Source organism: Apaloderma vittatum, unplaced genomic scaffold (assembly GCF_000703405.1).
Source record: "Apaloderma vittatum isolate BGI_N311 unplaced genomic scaffold, ASM70340v1 scaffold44725, whole genome shotgun sequence".
Taxonomy (NCBI): domain Eukaryota; kingdom Metazoa; phylum Chordata; class Aves; order Trogoniformes; family Trogonidae; genus Apaloderma; species Apaloderma vittatum.
In genome coordinates this window covers 1-19,900 of record NW_009719682.1, presented here as the reverse complement: position 1 = coordinate 19,900, position 19,900 = coordinate 1, and the positions used below count along the sequence as shown (strand labels likewise).

The following is a 19,900-nucleotide window of genomic DNA, read 5'->3' as shown; positions in this document are numbered from 1 at the left end:
TGCTCAGTCAGTGGGCGTCAGGGGAAAGAAATTGAGACCAAATTTTGGGAACTCTTCCGCAAAAGTAGAGGGGAGAAAAGAAAAAAGTCTGGGTTTGTTTCTAGAACCCCGTCAGAAGTAAGAAGGAGCTTTCTAAACTCGAGCATTGCCCGAACCAGAGCCAGGTTACCGAGTGTTTGTGTGTGTGTGTGTCGGCTCTGCTGAGCCGGCCCGCGGAGCATCTGCCCTGCGAGGGCAGGCCCGGAGAGCTGGGCCCTTCGGCTCGGAGAAGAGGCCCTAGAGCACCATTGCCCTGTTTACCTGGGGATGCAGGGGAGATGGGCAGCAGGTCACGGTTCCAAATTGCCCGAGGGGAGATTTAGATCAGATATTATGGAGAAATTCTTCACCGTGAGGGTGGCGAGACGCTGCCACGGGTTGCCCGGAGAAGCTGTGGGAGCCCCATCCCTGGCAGTGGGCTTGGAGCAACCTGGGAGGTGTTCCTGCCCATGGCTTTGGAACCAGATCACCTTGCAGGTCTCTTTCAGGTTTCTTCCAACCCAAACCATCCTGGGGTTATGTGAATATCGATGAATTTTTTAATTTTTTTTTAATTTTCCTTAATACAAGTTCGAGCTAAGTAAACTTAGTTAGAAAGTGTTACGGATATAACAGTGCATTTTGTTTTCTTTACACTCTTAATATGAAAATATTCCCAAACATGCGTCTCTGGAGTGTTCCCTGTGATGGTAGCTGGCATTTACGAGTAGAAGCAGAAAAGCAATTGTATATACTGTCACTTAAACTGTTGTTCTTAGGCTTTAGTGTTCTATCTATAGCAGCTTATCTAGTTTTCTAAAGCATACTCCCATATAAATGTGTAGTTTAAGCACTGTAAAATTTGAGCTGCATGAATACAGGAAAATAAGAGAAGAAAAGCATTTTAAAAAGAATATTTATGCACAGAAAAAAATAACAATGTATTATACTTTTGAAGGTGGTTGTTGGAGATCAGGATGGGGTCATTACATGTTTTGGCATTAAAAAAGGGGAACCTGTGGTAAGTGCAAATGCTGCATTTGAAATTTTATTTATTAAATAATCTTTCTAATGAATTTTCAAAGTCTGTTTTTATTGCCAGGGGGAATAAGATACCCGTGGAAGGTGTCCAGGTACAGCTGTGGTCTCACACCGAGCCATGATGAGGGCACGCCTGTTCTATGTCCGGGCAAGCACGTGGTTCTCTAGAGGTGTAGAGTCAGACACTAGTGCCTGTCATCCCCAACAAAAGTCAGTTTATCACCTTTTGCTTTGCAGTTCAGTTGGGCTCAAGGTTGTACATCTACTTGGTTACTATGACTAGACAAAAATCTGCAGTGATTCACTAAGTTCAGGGGATTTTGGCAAACTGATTGCTTTAGACTTATGCCCAACTTAATAAAAAAATATTTATTTTTTTTTCCCTGTGAGGAAGTTTGTAGCTGGCTCTGTAGCAATACAGAGCAATCTGGGGAGTCTCCTGGAATAAGAATTGAACAAAGAGAGGAGTGAGTGTGTGGTGTTCTTTAAAATAAACATCCTGCAAACAAAAAAACCCCTAGCTACCAGCAGTGCTGATGTTTTCCTATGGATGAATAACGCTGAAAATAATAAAACCTTAATTTATTACATTTTACAGCTTTTATATTTACTGACTTATAAAATGCATGTTTTTAATTCTGGAGAGAAATTTACAGATTATTTTTGTCTGCATATAATCCATCTTGTTCTTAGTTTGCCAGAAATCCTAAAGCAAATTTATTGTACTTTATGTTAAAAGATTATCATAAATGTGATATTGTGATGGTGAAAATTCCTTTTCTATTGACAGCCGGTGTTCAAGACACTGCCAGGCCAAAAAATTACAAGACTGGAGTTGGGAGGAGCTCTTAATACACCACAAGAGAAAATTTTTGTGGCTACAGGATCAGAAGTGAGAGGTTTCACAAAAAGAGGGAAGCAGTTTCTTTCGTTTGAAACTAACCTCACTGAAAGCATCAAAGCTATGTATGTATGATGTTCTGCGTTTTTTGTCATAGCTGTAGCAGTTTGTTAGTTACTGACTTTATGAAATAATTTTTTTACCCTATCGTAGGTAACACTAAGTGCCAGTCCAGCTATAGCTTGTGCTGTGACATGTGGGAAAGAAGTTGGAAAATCACAGTCAAATTTAGAAAGTGTAGGGAGGCTTGGGAGGGGTCGGGAGGGGTCACATCACTACAAAAGCAGATGGGCAGAGCTGGAGTTACTGCCGTAGTGTGTCAGAAGAGGAACAAATTGTTTATTTTTCTGTTGGGATCTCATTGTAAGATGCTGCTATATATAAACCAGCTTGAGAAGAATTAGTATAATCAAAATATATTAATGACATCTAACATGGTCTTCCTAAAATTTGGCACGATGACAAAGTAGGAAATTTGCAAGCTATGGGATTCATATGGGTTTAGCATTCATAAGAAACTTTGTTTTTTCTTTAATAGCTGGGACAGTTGGCAGGGCCCACTGATGGAGGCGGCAGTGTGCTGTATAGTGAGGCTAGAAGAATATCATTGCACCTACACTGGGAAAACGTTACTTGGAGTGTTTTCTTTTTGTCAGGCACATTTCAGGAGCAGATCTCTTCCTTTGTGCGGGCTATGTCTATAACCATTACTGCGACTGCAAAGACCAGCACTATTACCTCTCAGGAGATAAAATCAACGATGTTCTCTGCCTTCCTGTCGATAAAGTGAATTGCATTACGCCGGTACTTGCGTGTCAGGATAGAGTCCTCAGAGTTTTACAGGTTAAAATATTTGGCTTGTTTATGTTTTATGTGTTGATGCCATAAAATTCTTAAGGGAATCAGCATATCATCTTGGTTTAAGCATTCTAAGGTTAAGCATATTCTATCTTACTTGGTGGTTTTACTGTCTATATTGCTGGCACTTTTTTTTTTTTTAAAGGAAAATCATGTTTATAAACTTGCAAAATAAGGATTAATAAAACCACTCTAAATAGGCTTTGAAGTAGAAGTAGAGAACAAATTGGTCCCTTCTAACTAAAAGTGCTCACATAAGGGAATTAAATGTGTAAATCTTCAGCAATTTGGAAATTTGTGCTCTCATAAGTCACTATTGCGACAAGTCTGAGTGATACTAAGTGGTTTAACAAATTTATTTGCCACATTCACAGATTATTTTTAGTAATTGCATGCTTCAAATGTCCTGTGTTTTATTTCTATGAACTTCACCCTGCTTTGGCTTATGGGTCTCCCGTAGCTATTGGAAGTTTGTATACGTGGAGCATATCTGTTGCTGTTACCTATAAGAATTTTATCATTATGCTTGTGGGATTTTGGTTTGTGGCTTGAATTTTGTTGTTTTGGTTGTTTGGGGTCTTCTTTGTTTATTTGCTTGGGTTTTTTTACAAAACTCAAAGTAGCTCTCTTTGGCTTTAGGGATCTGATTTACTGTATGAAGTAGAAATTCCTGGACCACCTACTGTTCTTGCTCTAAACAATGGAAATGGGGGTAATGAAATTCTGAATATACATATAACTAAATAATGTTATTTTCCTGTATTTTAAGAATTTTATTGCATGTATTTGTTAATTGCATTTTGCCTTAATTTTTAAGCTAATGTTAAAAATGCAGAAAGCTGACGATGTGAAGTCATTTTTTACATACAAGTGAATCTATACACACGTGTATGTCTGGTTTAGACAGTTTTAAATTATATCCATATTTAATTTAAATTAACTGGTCTCTTAGAAGAGCAGTGAGATCTAAGGCAGTCCCATTGTGCACACACAAACTGGACTTGTCGAAGTTCTGGGTTTGGGTATCTCTTACACATGGATTCCCATAAATAGACTCGCTTGTTGCATCCATCCACGGATGGATGAGAATATTGAGTAGAGCTCACGTAACCTGAGACCGTGGAAAGATCAAGCTTAAAATAGTTTGATCATCCTTCTTGCTAATCTGTTCTAACCTAATAGAAATCGCTTTAGTGGCTTAATGAGGTGCTTAATTTAGTTTCAGTTAGTTTATGTGATGACGACATTCAGAGCTGGTTTGGGAAGGTGGTTCTTACTTGCTTAAATATTGGCACAACATTCGCTATTGGATGTGTGTTCTGAATGAATCTCTTTGGTTTTCTTCTGTAAAGGCAATTTAATTTCTGTGCTGAAATTTCAATTATTGGATTATGAATGGGTTCTAGGCACAGCTCCAGGGCAGGGGGACATTCATACACAGAAGAGCAGTAACCATGAAGAAATTGTCAGAAAAGGTGCAGTTTCCATGTATTTATTTTTGGTTTTAAAGCCTGACAGTTCTTTTACACAACACTAATGTTCATGTTTTCTTTTCCCCTTGGGCTGAAGAGTGTAACTGTGCAATACTTAGAAATTTTTTTAATTGATGTACTTGATTTTGCAAATTCTAAATTCAGTTTATGTGTTTAGGTGATTCTGGACAAGAAGTTGTGTACGGAACTTCTGATGGTAAACTGGGTCTTACCCAGATTACTGGTTCCAAGGCTATACCTAAGTGGGAAATTGGAAATGAAAAAAAGAGAGGAGGTATGTATCTCAATGTCTCACTCTTGAGCTTTCCATCTGAGGCTTTATTATGACTAAAAGAGTCAGGAAATCTTATTCTTAGATTCTTTGACGGCATACTGTAATTATATTAGTATGTGATATTAACATGAGTAAGCTCTTTCATTCTTCTGATTTTCTTAATACCTATGTTTTTACAGTATTTTTGAAGTGACGTTTGTGAAAGTGTCGATTCATATATGATTACTTGAGCTTTTTATCGTTTTGGCGACTATTTCTAAGCGCACATACACCTGTCAGATTTTTCACATGTTCAGTGGTCTTAAAGTTTCTTCAGAGGAAAGGTTAGCACTGTCCCTGCGAGACTTACTTTTTCATCTTTTCTATATAAAAAGCCATTATAAAGGTTGTTGTCTGAAGATTGAACAAGACTTTCATTACAGCTCCACAAAGAAGCATAACTGATCAGAGCATAGTACAACGCTTTACCTGGCTTAGCCCTGGCAAGCTGCTTCTGCAGCATTTATTAGCCCATAATCCTTTGTAAAGGAGATGACCAGCAATGTAATAGTTATGTAGAATTTATTTTGTAGCTATTGTGTTTTAGATATATAAAAAATCTTATTACTTCATAAAACTACTACTAAACTAGTTTCTAAAAATGTTTCGTAGTGTGCCCATCCTCTTCACATGAAATAGGAAGGAATCCTAAAAGTTAAATTCCATCTTGTTTTTCATATTAACTTTTGTACAGACTCTCTCCCTGCCTTTTGCTTCTTCCAGACCCTACCTCCCTTTCTGTCCAAACATCATCAGATGTCGTAGGCTGGTTCCATATGTGAGCTAGTCATGGGTTTGTCCACTGACCTGTCAAGTAGCAGGACCTAGTCCAAGTGTGGCACAAGTGAGAACCCTCCTTCTGTCACTGCAACCAGAATTCCTCGTAGTCCATTTACAGATAGCTTTAAGTTAAACAGGAAACGAAGAACACTTGCTTCTTCAACTGACAAAGCTACAGCGGTGTGGACAGACAAGTAGTTCCTCTGCAGAAACGTTTAGTGAGGGAGGGTTAAACCCCTCAAACAGAAGCCACCTGAACATCAGACCAGGTCTCTGTTCAGTGATTTTCACTAGCGGAACTGTACTGGTTTTGATTTGGAATTGGTTGCTCTAAAATTTCCAGCACTCATCCAGAAATAGCATTAATAAAACCTTAAAAGGGAACCAAGAATCTGTGTAACTGTTTTACTGTGTCGTAAACAAATAAAGGTGAAGTAAACGTTTATATTTTCTTTTTCACTAGGTATCCTATGTGTTGATAGTTTTGACATTCTGGGAGATGGAGTTAAGGAATTACTTGTTGGACGAGATGATGGAGCAATAGAAATCTATAGCTTTGAGAGTGCAGATGATCCCGTCCTTCGATATGATCATGTAAGCCCACATTCATCATACTCTTCTTTGCTGGAAAAATCAATTTAAAAAAACACTATATTTCAAAACTTAAAGTATTTACAAGATTTTCTATTAAAATATTTGATGAGCTCTGTAATGTTGACAATATGAACTTTGAAGCAGTATCCTAACAGTTAAGAACCAGAAAGTGAAATAGTCCTGATAAGAGCAAAAATCAAAATAGTGTAGAGGGTATGTTAAAGTTCTAACTCTGCGCACTGCTGAAGCCTCTCCAGAATCAAACCTAATACAGTGCCTCTCTCTCAGTGGAAAAACAACCACCTGTTCTGTATAGGCTGTGTTTTACATATGAAATAATTGATGTGAGCTGTCAGGACTTTATTGAGCATAATTCTTTTTGGTTATGAATTGTTTAAAAACATAGGTTTGATCTGTAGTGATTATCTCAGCCTTGAGCCTGATTGAAAAATACTATCCATGGGTGTTTTGCTTTAAACTACTTTTTAATGTCTCTTATGCAGAGTAGAATCCGAATGGATTTGTTAAAATGCCCTGATTTAGGTGTGATGGTCATCAGCTAGCTTAAGATTTTGTAGGTCTAGATACTGTGTTTCTACCTAGGTATTTTGTGAGGCAGGTGGTAGGAGGAGCACAACCCTTAAAACCCCCATAATCCCCCCCCAGATTTCTAGAATGATTGCAGCGATATTTCCCTCTGCTTGAATGTATTGCTTGCAGGCTTTATCAGAGAGCATTGCATCAGTCCAGGGTGGCTGTGTAGGAAAAGATGGATACGATGAAATCGTAGCATCCACATATTCAGGTGAGCTTCATCAGATTTACTGCATCAGTGTCACGTCTGCTGATGTGATAAAAACGAAGCAGGCTATGTGGTTAGCGCAGCTCACATCTCTGAAATTCTCTTTGGAACCAGGATTATGTCCTGTTAAAAAGCTCTCTTCTAATTGAATATTGACACTTCAAAAGATACTTCTTACACTTAACCTATGTTTCCACATTTTAAGATACTCATAATGTGTTGTGCTGTGTAACATAGTAGCTGCTTGTTCTCCAGTGTACACTGCTGCCTGTGCTGAAATAATGAATATGTTATGTCTGAAGGAATTATTTCTGGGTTTTTTTTGTTGTTTTCCCATGCTTTAGGTATTTTCCTTCCTTTTCAGCTTCATAGGGCTTAAATATTGAAACTCATTGTATTCAAAATCATCTATTTTGTCAAGATAAAATTCTCAGTCAGTGAACGAGAAGCAATGGGATTCAAGTACCTCTTTTATATAGTGTTTGGATGATCAAAAGACTCTCATACCTCATCTCACATGAATTGTTTTAGATCTATTATAGGCTGCAACAATACCGTGGCCAAAGTCCTTTGTGGCTTCTTTTAGTGGGCATGTTATAAGGATATGTCAATCTTATATGAAAGAGAAAAGTAAAAGTCCGTATTCACCTGTGGGTTTTCAAAGATAAACCCTGGCAGGATGTGCAGCTCTGTGAGTTTGGCAGATCTCGACAGGTCAGGAGAAGAAATGCTTAGAGCAGTGAAAATTCAGTTTCAAGCCTGGCAGCATAGGACTTGAGTTGATATTTTAAAGTTCATGCTCCATTCCTGGGGTGTCTTGCTACTTGAAGTAGATAGCTAAGGAATGTGAAAACTGTAGACTTGTCAGCTTTTGTGGTGAATTTGATAATAATCCTGTCTTACAGTGTGCGTGCATTAGATGAGGTAACTAGAGCAATAAACACCCCTTCCAGTTTGTGTATCAAACCTGAGGTGTCAGGATATAATCACTTAATATTTGTTTTATAAGTAAATGTAATTAAGTAAACAAGATTTTTCTTTTCATGTCAGCTGGCAGCATTCAATCTCAAAGCACACTTTGCAAAATATAGTTTGCTCTAAACACGTTGCATGGCTTTTTGTTTTGTTTTCAGCTCTAGTACTGGCAATTATTCAAGGTTTTGTTAGAGAATGAGAGGTGGGAAAAAATGTAAGCACTCGGTTAAAAACTGCCGCAGAGGGACTTATTATTTGAAGTACTTCAGAAAAAGAATAAGTGATGTTAAGAATGAAGCTCATAAAAAATCATGCTCAGTCTTTCAATTAATCCTCCAAAGAAAGGATTAAATTAAATTTTCCATTCTCTCTACCCAATATCTGGGACAGACTTTCTTCCACATGTACAATAGTTGAGTGTAGACTTTTCTTTATAGCTTATAAGGAATATAAACTTCATATATTGGTTTAGGCTGGCTGACAGGACTGACTACAGAACCTGTCCATAGAGAAGGTGGATCAGGTGAAGAACTAAAATTAAGTCAAGAAATGCAGAGCAAGATTTCATCCTTAAGGTAACTGCACTAGAAAGAAATTTAAATGGAAGAATTGAAATGTTAAAAGCTGAAATATCGTCTTTCCTTTCTATCTCACTGGGTTTTCTGTATTGCTAATGTATCTAGAAATAGATTCAAGCCTTTTGAAAGGAGAAATTAATAGCAGCCTCATTTCACAGTCTCTATCTTGCCTTGCCTTAATGCCACCTTCCTCAGAATCAGCAAGATAAGATTCCCTTCCTCAGTGCTGCTTATAGCTTCCCAGTGACGGGAGGAAAGTAGTCACTAGCATATAATTCCAAGTGCATTGTAGTCTTGAAAGAAACAAGTTGTCCTTTCCTGTGACTTATAGAAATCTCTTTAGTCAAGGCACAGTAGAATCTACCTTTTCATGGGATATAAATTTTATCTTTCGTATGCATGGGAGTCAGCAGTCACTTCTAGCTGGAAAATTGTGGACAGAAGATAAACATGATTACCTTGCAAGCTTAATCTACTTAATTTCTGAAGTAGCTTTTATAGTGGTTTCCCTTTTCTAGAAATGAATTGGAACACTTACAGATCAAAGTACTTCAGGAACGTGAAAAATGCCAGCAGTCTTCTCAGTCCAGTACTGCTGTTTCATCGGTACCTGCCTTCAGTGTGAACGACAAGTTTACATTAAATAAGGATGATGCTAGCTACAGCCTCATCTTGGAGGTGCAGACAGCCATAGATAATGTGCTGGTACAGGTGAGAGTGGTTTTGTTCTTGGCAGCTTCCTCAATGTGTAAAAACATTCCGAGACTTTCTATTTAAAGAGTTGAGTTATGATATCTTAAGTATATGGGGATTTAAATGTCTGAATTGTTATTGGAGGGAGTAGAAGTGTGGGGAAGTAGCTGTTTTAAGTGCTTGTTAGGGAACAAATGGAACTTAAACCTTTATTGGACAGAGCAACATTCTGCTGCCAAAGTAGACCAAAGTGCCTACTGAACGAAAGTAGACCAAAGTGCCGTCTGAACTAGCTGGTTTCTACGTAACTTTACTTTTGGATGTCCCTCCTTATTTAAAGACCAATTAACTCAGTAAGTCTTAAATGAGGTGCAGATTCTTCCTCACCAGTTAAGTACCCTCAGTAGTGGAAAATTAATTTTAGAATGGGATGGGCCGCCTGTGCACTGTCAGTGTGGAACAGCCTCTGATTTGTGTGCCATTGGTGATAAATATTTCTGCCAAGTAGAGCAACTTGAATGAGTTATTCCTCCTACTGCATGAACTGAAATTAATATTGTCTTTGGTGGTCACAAAGAGTAGTGGTACTGAATTACCTTCTTTTTGGGATGTGCATGGGCAGAAAAATTTGACCAGGAGGAATTTTTTGAGGTGAATTTGCCATAACAAATGGGAGAGAACTACTGTAGCATTTTATTTTTCACTTGTTAATAAAGGTCTTATTTTTATTAAGGATGTTATTAGAGCAATGCTAAACTACAGCTAACAGGCAGCTCTATAGCTGAATGAGGAATAATGAAATTGTTTAATCTAGCCCAGAACTTAATATAGTGTTTAAAACTTCAAGCATTATCTGTTACTCCTCTGCTGTGAGAAGACAATAAAACTGGGTTTAAAATTTTTTTTTAGGAAGTATGTTGCATATTTATCAATGTCTTGTGACGCTTCGTGAAGTTATAAAACAGTATCAAATCAAGTAATTAATCATTCTAATACTCTTTAATGTACTTTTTAAAGCAGTGTTAGATTTGACTTCAATGAAAGCACAGCTAGATGAGAAGTGATCTGTGTCAGAAGTGTCGTAAGTAAAAGGATCATTAAAAGTTATGTAATATGATCCTTGGCTTCCTGCATGAACATTGTAATCCCCTGATTAAAAAAGGGAAACGTATCAACCGTTGATACATGTCATTCATATGGATGAAGAAGACTTTCATGTCTGAAAGATGGTTACACGTCTTACACCGAAGTTGTTGTAAGGCAGCCGCTCAAGAGTTCAGAACGCCATCAAAGAAATCATCATGTTTCTCGGGAATTAAGTAGCGAGCTGCGTGTCTGTTAGGCTTTTACTTCTTTGGGTGAAGCAATCCTTGCCTGTCCTTTATTAAAATAATAGATGACAGTTAGAGGATAAATGCATTAGAAGCTGCTCAGGGCCTTTAAGCTCTTTATTTTTCTTCCCTATGTGTTCCGCAGAGTGATGTCCCTATAGACTTGCTGGATGTGGATAAAAATTCTGCCGTTGTTAGTTTTAGCAGCTGTGATTCTGAGGTAAGTGAAACAAAAGAGGTGGTATTTATAGAGATCGCATGATGAAAGCTCTTAATACTGTATATTAGAAGTTGATTTGGGGTTTACGTGTTTGTAATGTTAAATATATGGAATTAAACTACTCATTTGGTAATTCTGGAGAGCTCGTCTTCGTTAGAGATACTGCAGCACTAGGAGTTAGTGGCAGGTCCGGACATCAGGCAAACCTGAATATGCACAGAAAGATCCAGGAGCAAATGCTCTCTTGCATTTCATTTCTTGCCTGATCAGGAGTGTGAAAGACACGTTCAGTATTGGCCTCTTCTCTGCATTTGCCCCAATGACTTAGTCTCAAGTAATTCCGGTGAAGAACATTGTATTTCTTACTTAGTTCATCCCTTAAAAATCATTTTAGAACATGAAAATTCTGCTGTGTGGGGAGTCATATGTTTAAGTGCATTTTTTGTATAATAATTACAAACTTAAATACTTACAGAATTACTAATGATCCTTAGGGCCAGGGGGGAAATCCAGAAACTACCTTAGCATTATGAAAATCTTCTGTGGAGGCTTTTTCCTTGTAATGGTCCTCTTAAGTATTTTGGTTTTAAGAATGAAATTTGCATGTCATTGGTCTACCCTGGAGCTTTCAGAAATCAGCATTTTACTTTTAAGTTTCCTGTCATTTATCCTGTCATTTAGCACTTTTTTTGGTGTGTTTTTATGGATCTTGCTTAAGGTTTTGGATGTTGGACTAGTATTACAGATGAGTGGAGCAGGTCAACATGCATTCTTCAGATTAAAAGTAGATATCTGTGTAATTTTTACGGTGTTACTAAAGACTACAAGAAGCTTCAGTGATTTCTCATTATGTAGAGAATTTTTTTGACTTCTGCCATAATTAAAACTAGGTAGATTGTTCAAGGGAACCAAAGATTACTTTTGAACCAAAGATTACTTTTTTTTTAGTTAGCTTCTGTAAAATCACTGCTGATAAATAGCAAAAAATTGTACATGTCTACAGTTAAACCAGGCTAGTTGAACTTCTGTAAATCCACAGACCTGTTTTGAACTTTTTTTTTTCCGTTTACAGCCAAATAGCAACTTTCTTCTTGCGACTTACCGATGCCAAGCAAATACTACGAGACTTGAACTTAAGGTAAAATGCTTATATTAAAATGCTTGTATTATTCCATAATGCATTAATGCTTATGTAGGTGTCTGCTTAGGAATGGAGAGATCTCTACCTGGACTGACTGCTAGAAATTAGTCCAATTTCTACTGCTGGTTGTTTCCTGAGAACCTTCTAATCTAGGGCTTGTGTTCCTTTATAATTTCTCTGTAGAGTTTGTAGGCTTCTAAAAATGTGCTTCTTCAGAGGTCATCCTGGGGTCTTTCCTAGAGTGTCCCTAAGATGAAAGCAGTGGGGAGATTGCAGATCATGAAAATACTGGATTCAGGAGACAGCGTGTGAGACTTCAAGCGGCGAGAGGTGTGGGAAAGCGAGCTCTGGCACCCGGTGTCCTCAGAAGGGTTGGAGGGATGTTTCACTGGGAAGTAACCAGGGAATCCAGCCTGCATTTGTATTTTGCAGAGGAAGCAAATCCAGTTATTCCATGCTTGTTACACTAAAGGCACGAGGGTGTTTTGGGGTTTGTTTTTACTGATCTGCCAAATTCACACGTTTTATGGCTCTCACCAGGTGAAATAAGGAAGGAAATGATGATTAGAAGAATCCTCAACATCCCCACAGGCTCTAGCTTTTCTCTTTATGTAGTCACCTGACATCACAGCCTCCTAATCTGATAGACATTTATTTATGTGAAGTGCATAAACATAATCAGCAAATTTTACATAAATAAATGCATGAAATGTGGGAAAGTTGGAGGCGGTTATCTGTTTTCTGGTGAGGTTGCAATAATGGACCTAGGATGCAACATATTAAACCTCTTTATTTCCAAGGTTCCCTTAAGAAATGCTGTTAGTAGGTAACTTGATCTCCCCCTGTCTCAGTCCTCTTAATTCAGGAGTATGACCCTGTCCACTTTTAATACTGGAAATATTAGATAGAGCGTAAATAACACAAGAAAAGTGAATCAAATATATTTATGGTACACAAAAAGAGAAGCGTTTTACTCTCCCACTAGAAACATTTCTAAACTTGCTGTCGTGTGTCATCACTGCACTGTCACTCTGGCGTTTGGATCCTGACATGAGGGATTCGATCTGCACAGGTTCTCCTGCCACCTCGCTGGGATACACTGAGGATCTCCGGTGATGCGCATCTGCCACGTGGAGTTTTCTCTTTTTGTATTTGGTCTAGGCACGTGGAGATGATACAGTATCTAAGTCTGGGTGATTTTATTTCCAAAGAGAACTCTTTACTAACTTATTACCGTTAAAAACATTGACGTGGATATCTTCCTGCAAAACACTGCTTTTTGATACCCTGTAAAATAGGGCAGATAATCAAGATTATAAAGCAAACCTGTACTTGAACTCCAGTCTCCTCTTTTGTTTGTATAAAGCTGTTTGAGTAGCTTTTCTGCCTACTTGTCATGGCTGTGTTGATGCTGTAAGTGGGACCCTCCTGTTTCTGGCTGGTTCTGTGCCAGTTGCAGACTTCTTAGTGCAGTCTGTGTAAGTGGGCTCCGCAGAGAAGTGGTTGGTGCAGTGCCGTGTCCTCAGAGGTGCAGAGAGTGCGTACCGTGTCCTGAATGTGTTTGTTCGTCCTGCTTGTTGGTTATTCTGAGACTTGAACTTACATCTGGTCTCTTTTCCAAAAATAGCTGAGGGAGAACTTTGATTGTTATGAAGAGACAAACATATTTTGAAATTGAGTTTAATCTTTTAAGTTCTTTGACCTATGCTTTGCTGCCAGGTCTACAGAATGTATTTTTTCCTTAATTAAAAAAAAAATAAAAGTGTGCCACTCAAGAACTAGAAGCAAGTTACAGACTTTATATTTTAACTGATGGGAAAGTAACTTTGTGAGTTTTATTTAGCAGTACTTAATTGAACGTGACTTCATCTAGTTTTAAAATACTCTTGATCTGCTCTATTTATAGTGGCACTATCAAGTAAATACAAGATTCGAAATATTCTTGAAGTACCACAGTCTTTCTTTAATGTTTTTTAAATAGCCTCCAATTTGCCAACTCGTGGTAAATCAGAGTTTTCCCTTTTGTTCTTTCTTGTGGGTTCTGCTTTTTCTTCTGAAGGTTCGATCGATTGAAGGGCAGTACGGGACACTTCAGGCATACATAACTCCAAGAATTCAACCAAAAACCTGCCAAGTTCATCAATATCAAATTAAACCGCTTTCACTTCATCAAAGAACTCATTCTATTGACCAGGACAGGTATTTACCAAGAAAAATTAATGCCTTTCTCATTTGAAAAACTGACACAATCCAGGTGAAACAAACAATGTTTGCTATATAAACCTAAGTATGTAATTTCTAACCCCTAACTTGCAATTTTGAGCCTTTGGTTCCATCGTATGGGTTTTCTGACAGAAAATGCAGATTTAATGTTTTCCTGCTTGCCTTGCCATACTTCAACCTTGTTTTCAGGTTATTTTTTATTTTAATGACCTGGGTTGTAGTGCAGCCCTGTGTGTTAGTAGAGCTGAGGGTGTGGTAAAAAGGAAACTCCGCTGTGTTAGCAACCGCAGTCTTTTCAGTTTCAGCCTCATTCTCTCCCACACCCTCTTAGTGTAATTCTTTCCCATAGATAATCTGGCTCCAAACTTGAGCCAAAACTTCTTCTGCCCCTCATGTCTGTTAGGGACTTACTCTTCTCTGCAGTTTCTACTTGTTTTTTCCCTACCCTCACTTAACATCTTGCCTTAAGGCGTTGCTCGCTTCCAAACAAAACTGAAAGGTGGATGGAATGATGCCAAATGCTTTTACTTAATGTGCAAATGAGCTCCGTTATTGCTCGGTTCTTGATGTAAATGCCATGTCTGTGGCTTGCAGCGGGGCAGGCTGATGAGGCTCTTGTCATATTTGCCGTGTTGTCAGTTATTTACCTTTGTTACAACGTTCAGGTTTAACAACCTGAAACAGGCTATGTTAAGAACTTCCAACTGGTTTCTTACCCAGTTCTGACATGCCTACTAGGAAATAAAACTGGAATGTACAGTGAGCTTTTTTTTTGTTTTGTCTTGAAATGCAGAAAAGTAGCTGTACCCTGCAATACGTAAGTACTTGGCAAGATAACTGACTTTTTACAAGGTGTTGATTAAAAGGAAACCACCGTGTGGAACTAAACTTTTTCATGTGGATAATCAGTGCACAGTCAGTGCCTCACCTTCATAACTATTAACTGTTCTTTTTTATTTATTTCATAATGTCACAGACCCATGAACACATTGATGCTCAAAGGCCAGTTCAGTTTTGCTGAAATTCACTCCTGGGTGGCGTTTTGCTTGCCTGAAGTGCCTGAAAAGACTCCTGCTGGAGAGAGTATCACCTTTTATTTTCAGAACACCTTCCTGGGTACACAGCTTGAAAGTACTTACAGGTAAAATACAATTACTGAAGCACAAGAGGACTATACTGGGGCATTTGTCTTTTTTGTTCTTGACCAGTCTGTGAGTACCATTTCATGCACTGTTCACCTCTCCACCCTCAGCCACATCAAAATTCCCATTAAAGAGAACAAGAGTCTTTATCTTATAAAGGGTTGTCAAACATTACCAGGGATGAGCACTATCCAGTAATGATGCAGTCTGTAACTTGAATATGGTTTCTCTGGAAGCTGATCCAAAAAACAAAATTGAGAGGCTTGGTACATCTTTAAGATGATGGCTTGCTTTTAGAATGTAAAGAACATAGCTAACTAATAGAGTGAAATTTTTGTGTAATGCCTACTGTTGCCTAGCTTCCTGGTTTTTTGTACTGAAGAGCAAAAATAACTTACAAGGCATTTAATACTCAGGCAAACAAAAATGCGATAAGCATTAATCTGAAAACTTTCTTTTTATGATGCTTATTACATCAGGCAAATATGACTTAAGTGTTTACTCTCTTCTCCAATTAATTAATTACATTTTCTTTCACTAAATTATATATGTCCACCTGAAAATGGAACTGTCAAGTGGGGAAAAATAGTTTTAATTATACAGATTCCAGTCTGCTCCCACACATGTTGTGTGCTCCTCATATAGAAAGTTGTTGGGTGGTGGCTTCAACTTCAAAGCATTGCAAAGATAAAACTTAAGAGGAATGGAGAGAGAAAAAGTCTTAGCTTGTATAACCTTAGTGCCATACAGTAAAGATAATTGCTTTGTGTGTACCTGAGATTTGTGTATGTTGCTTTGTCCTGTTTACTGGAAGAAACTGTTCCCTGTCAGGACATTGCTGCACAGGAGGGAATAGCATGGGTGTGTATGCAGCCACCTTATACATGGAGAATTGTTACGACCTTTATAGAGGTTGCTTTCTTTGACTTGAGTATTACTTTACAGGCCTTCTGTTTTAAAGTAGGGACAAGCCCAAGGCATGCATGTGTCTTTAAGTTTTTTCATTTCATGTTTTTTTTTTCCTTTATATAGAAAAGGCGAGGGATGCTTCAAGTCTGACAACATTTCTACAATATCCATCCTAAAAGATGTGCTTTCCAAAGAGGCTACAAAAAGGAAGATTAATCTCAACATATCATATGGTAAAACTTTCTCCTCCCTTTTGTTGTCCTTCATTATATTTTCTCTTAAATGGAATATGCAGTACTTGTTTGCTTGCTGGTTTTTCTTTTTTTACTCTCTGCTAGATATAAATGAAGAATCTGTGAGGCACACATTAAAGCTTATCCACCCTAAATTAGAGTATCAGCAGCTGTTGGCCAAGAAGGTTCACTTAATAGATGCTTTGAGAGTAAGTATCTGAACTCCTGTGGAAGGATTTTTATGGGGGATTATGTTGTCAGATACCAAGCTGTAGGGCTCAAGTGAGCTGTGTGTCATACTGGTGTCTATTCCACTTGTATTCCCTGGACTTGTATTTTAATTATCTAGGAGACAGACATCTTCAAGTAAAATTCTCATTTGTATTCCATAACTAGTCAAAAATGTGTAGGATTACTGACTGATGTTGAGGATGCTTAAATTGGGGAGTGAAGGCAGACAGTTTTATCGTCGAACGTCCTGGTTTTGCTCTATTTTCCAGTTCCTTCTTTGTCTCTTTCCACTAACCTTTAAAAGTTTTTTAGATCTGGGGATGATCATCCAGACCAGAAGTGACTTCCTTGCTTTGGAACTTCATCCCAATGTGTCATAATTTCTGAACTGCCTGCTTCTTAACCTTTTCTTTAATATCATCTTCAACAGTTAGTCTTTGGGAGGTACCAGCTATGCAGCTTCTCTCAGTTCTTGGACTTTTTCTACCAACCAGGATTTTACTGTCAAAAACTCACCATCATCTCTTTAAGTTTTAGGGGTTTTTGAGGGCGAGAGGAAATGAAAATGGACAACTGGTTCTCTCTTGTCCTTTGGGGAATGAAATACTAGTTGTCAGAACCTTCAGTTAGTAGAAAAACTGAGTACCAATATACCAGTATGAGGATATACCAATGAGTGTGTATCTTTCTTATCACTGTAAGTGTTTTATTTGGACTTGATTTGACAAACCAGGGAGGTAGAGAAAAATCAGGAATTTCTTCTTCATGGATATTGTGTTTGTACAATAATAATGATGTTGCACATCTTGATTGGTTTGGGCTTTTTTTAGGCAGCAAATCTTCTTCGACAAATCTTTTTTTGACAGATTTTTTAGTCACATCATTTTGGATAATAACTTATTCATAAGCAGTAAAATAATCTGATGACTGATGAAGGCTGTTATCCAAGCAGACTCACAGTACATAGCGTAATTACCTTCTGTCTAGAGAAGAACAGTCTTCCTGGGGGAGGATAAAAAGATCTGCGCTGTAGACCTTCTTAAATTGGTCTGGCAGTAGACTGGGGCATTTTAGAAGCAGCCTGTAAAACTTTTTGCCCTCACAACTTGAGCGATTTTTTCAGAGTTTCCTTTTAGCTTCAGACTTCAGTATGTGCTACACTTTCTAGGAATTTATTTATTCTAAAAATGAAGACATGGCAAAGGCTTTGAGCCTTCCTTGAGGCTTGATTCTGTAAGGGCTGGGCTGTGTCGTGATCCTGTGCTGGCAGTGCTCGGACCTGGAAGCTGTAATACACAGGATTGTGAGAATCTGGGCTGTGAAGTGACAAGTAATGTCTGGCATTGCATTAGAAGACTAGAAAATGACATACTTGGAAAATAACTCTTGCTGGTTGAGAAGAGGATTGTCTTGTCTCTGAAGTATTTCCTCCTGTCAAACCCAAGCTTAACTTCCTCTTACTTTTATGCTCATATGATACTTAACTGTTGTTAATTCTTATGATTTAAAATGTCTTTGAGGAATTACAAGTTCACGAAGGAAATGTGGACTTCCTGCTACCAAAATACCGCAGCATTTTGGAAGAGGCAGATCAGCTTCTTGAGGAATACAAGAGACAACCTGCCCATCTCGAAAGACTTTATGGTTTGTTGGTCAATTCGAATTTTTATTTAAATGCAGCTTCATGTCCAGAGAGCATGCGTGACATTAACCAAAATGTTATGAAGTCAGTATTAGCAGAATCCAAATAATTTGAAAGTGTGTACCTCTGGGTAGCTTTGGGTCAGTAGGTTTGTAACTATGTGTGTCTGTCTGGTCACACAGCCAAGGCTGCATATTTACAGTGGTTTTTCATAAAAACCTGAGGTTAAAGGTAAAAATCTAAAAGGTAAAAAAGAAAAACCTAGCACATGCTGAAAATGGCTTTTACAGTAGTACAAACTTTGAGTAACTCTCTAAAGGTTCTCGAGAGTTGTTCATCTAAGAACTTACAAAGTTGATTTGGTGTCGTGAACATATCACTGAGAATGGAAACACCAGGATTATTTGCAAGTGACTTTTCTACTTTTTGTTGAATGGACAGCTTCGTACATTCGGATGATCCTTGTTGCTATGGATGTGATTATGGATCGTATTCAAACTCAGGATGGTGATTTAAGACTGCACACAAGTTAAATTAGCGATGAAGTTCTCCGTGGTTAAGTTTTGCAGAACATCATAAAAACAGGGAAATGTACGTGGGGTGGGAAAGGAGACTCATAGGAGATGATCTAATTTAGCAAAGGGAATTCGCTAAGCTCTGGCGTTCCCTGCGCAGCTTTCAGACACCAGCTTGAATAAGCCTGTGCCCATACGGCGCAAGCCAAGTCCTCTTTACCCATCCTGTGATAGTTCCTCCCTCTGTGCTGTTTCACACGTGGGTAATTCTAAAGCAGAAATACACGTTGGAGTGAAGCAGGAGTCTGGGCTCTTCTAACAGTGTTTTGGATTAGATGAAAAATGAAACGTGGTTTTAAATGACAAGTTTAAAAAGAGTCTTGTCTTTAAACCTAGAATCAACTAGAATAGTTGTACGTAATAACGGGTTACAAGTAGAGATACCTCATAATGAAAGCAAGGCAAATAATAAGTCTCCCGGGGTTTCACCTTTGCAGGTATGATCACAGATCTCTTCATAGATAAATTTAAATTTAAAGGCACCAATGTGAAAACTAAAGTTCCTCTTCTTCTGGAAATTCTGGATGGCTGTGATCAAGATGGATTAATTGCTTTTTTTGAAGCTGCAGCTTGACAAGGAAAAAGCAAAGTAATTTTTTATTTTTTTTTTTTTAAATCAAGGCTGTTCAAGTTTAAAACACTTTTTAAAAAAACACTTGTACTCTTTTGTTTACTGTCAGCTGTTAGATTTTATTTGTATTTATTATTGTACTGAATACAATAGTCAACTTTAGTTCATGTAAAATGTTGTATGTTAAATGTGTATGTTAAACATTTCTGTGTACACAGTCTTCTTCAGAGCTAAAGAAGACTTCAGAGTCGGATGTAAATATGAAATACCTTTTCTGTAAAAAACATTTTACGTACTGTTAAAGACTGTAGTCTCTTCTCTGGTTGTAAGAATGTGAAGAAACTGGTTTCCAGAGACCTAACCAGGCATGGAAGAAATTTGTGTGTTTAAGCTATGCCCACCGGTGGCATTTGCCTCCTGCACTGAGAAGCACTGTGGGAATCTCACCGGATTTGACGTAGCTGGCGTGCACGTAAGCATGGCGAGAGCTTTATATTTTTTAAATTTTAGATTGAAGACCGCTACTTTTAAGGCTCCACATTCGCTGATCTTGTTCAGAGAGTGGATGGCATTAAACTTCCTCCACCCTGCGCCCGTGTCTCTGTTCTTCATTTCGAAACCCCGCCTTACGTCTCA

At 38.1% G+C, this 19,900-nt stretch overlaps 1 protein-coding gene across 1 annotated transcript; it reads left to right on the top strand.

Annotated features, from left to right (window-relative positions):
* Window positions 1-976: 976 nt before the first annotated feature.
* Window positions 977-19,267, top strand: BBS7 (Bardet-Biedl syndrome 7; the record flags this gene model as incomplete). The annotated part of the gene is made up of 17 exons (XM_009870718.1): window positions 977-1,039; window positions 1,850-2,025; window positions 2,617-2,803; window positions 3,458-3,530; window positions 4,469-4,585; window positions 5,868-5,998; window positions 6,719-6,803; window positions 8,248-8,350; window positions 8,872-9,064; window positions 10,523-10,597; window positions 11,670-11,735; window positions 13,798-13,937; window positions 14,938-15,102; window positions 16,136-16,245; window positions 16,351-16,454; window positions 17,997-18,120; window positions 19,131-19,267. Coding segments are annotated over 17 exons (2,049 nt in total), but the record flags the coding sequence as incomplete, so codon positions are not given.
* Between the last annotated feature and the right edge of the window lie 633 nt (window positions 19,268-19,900).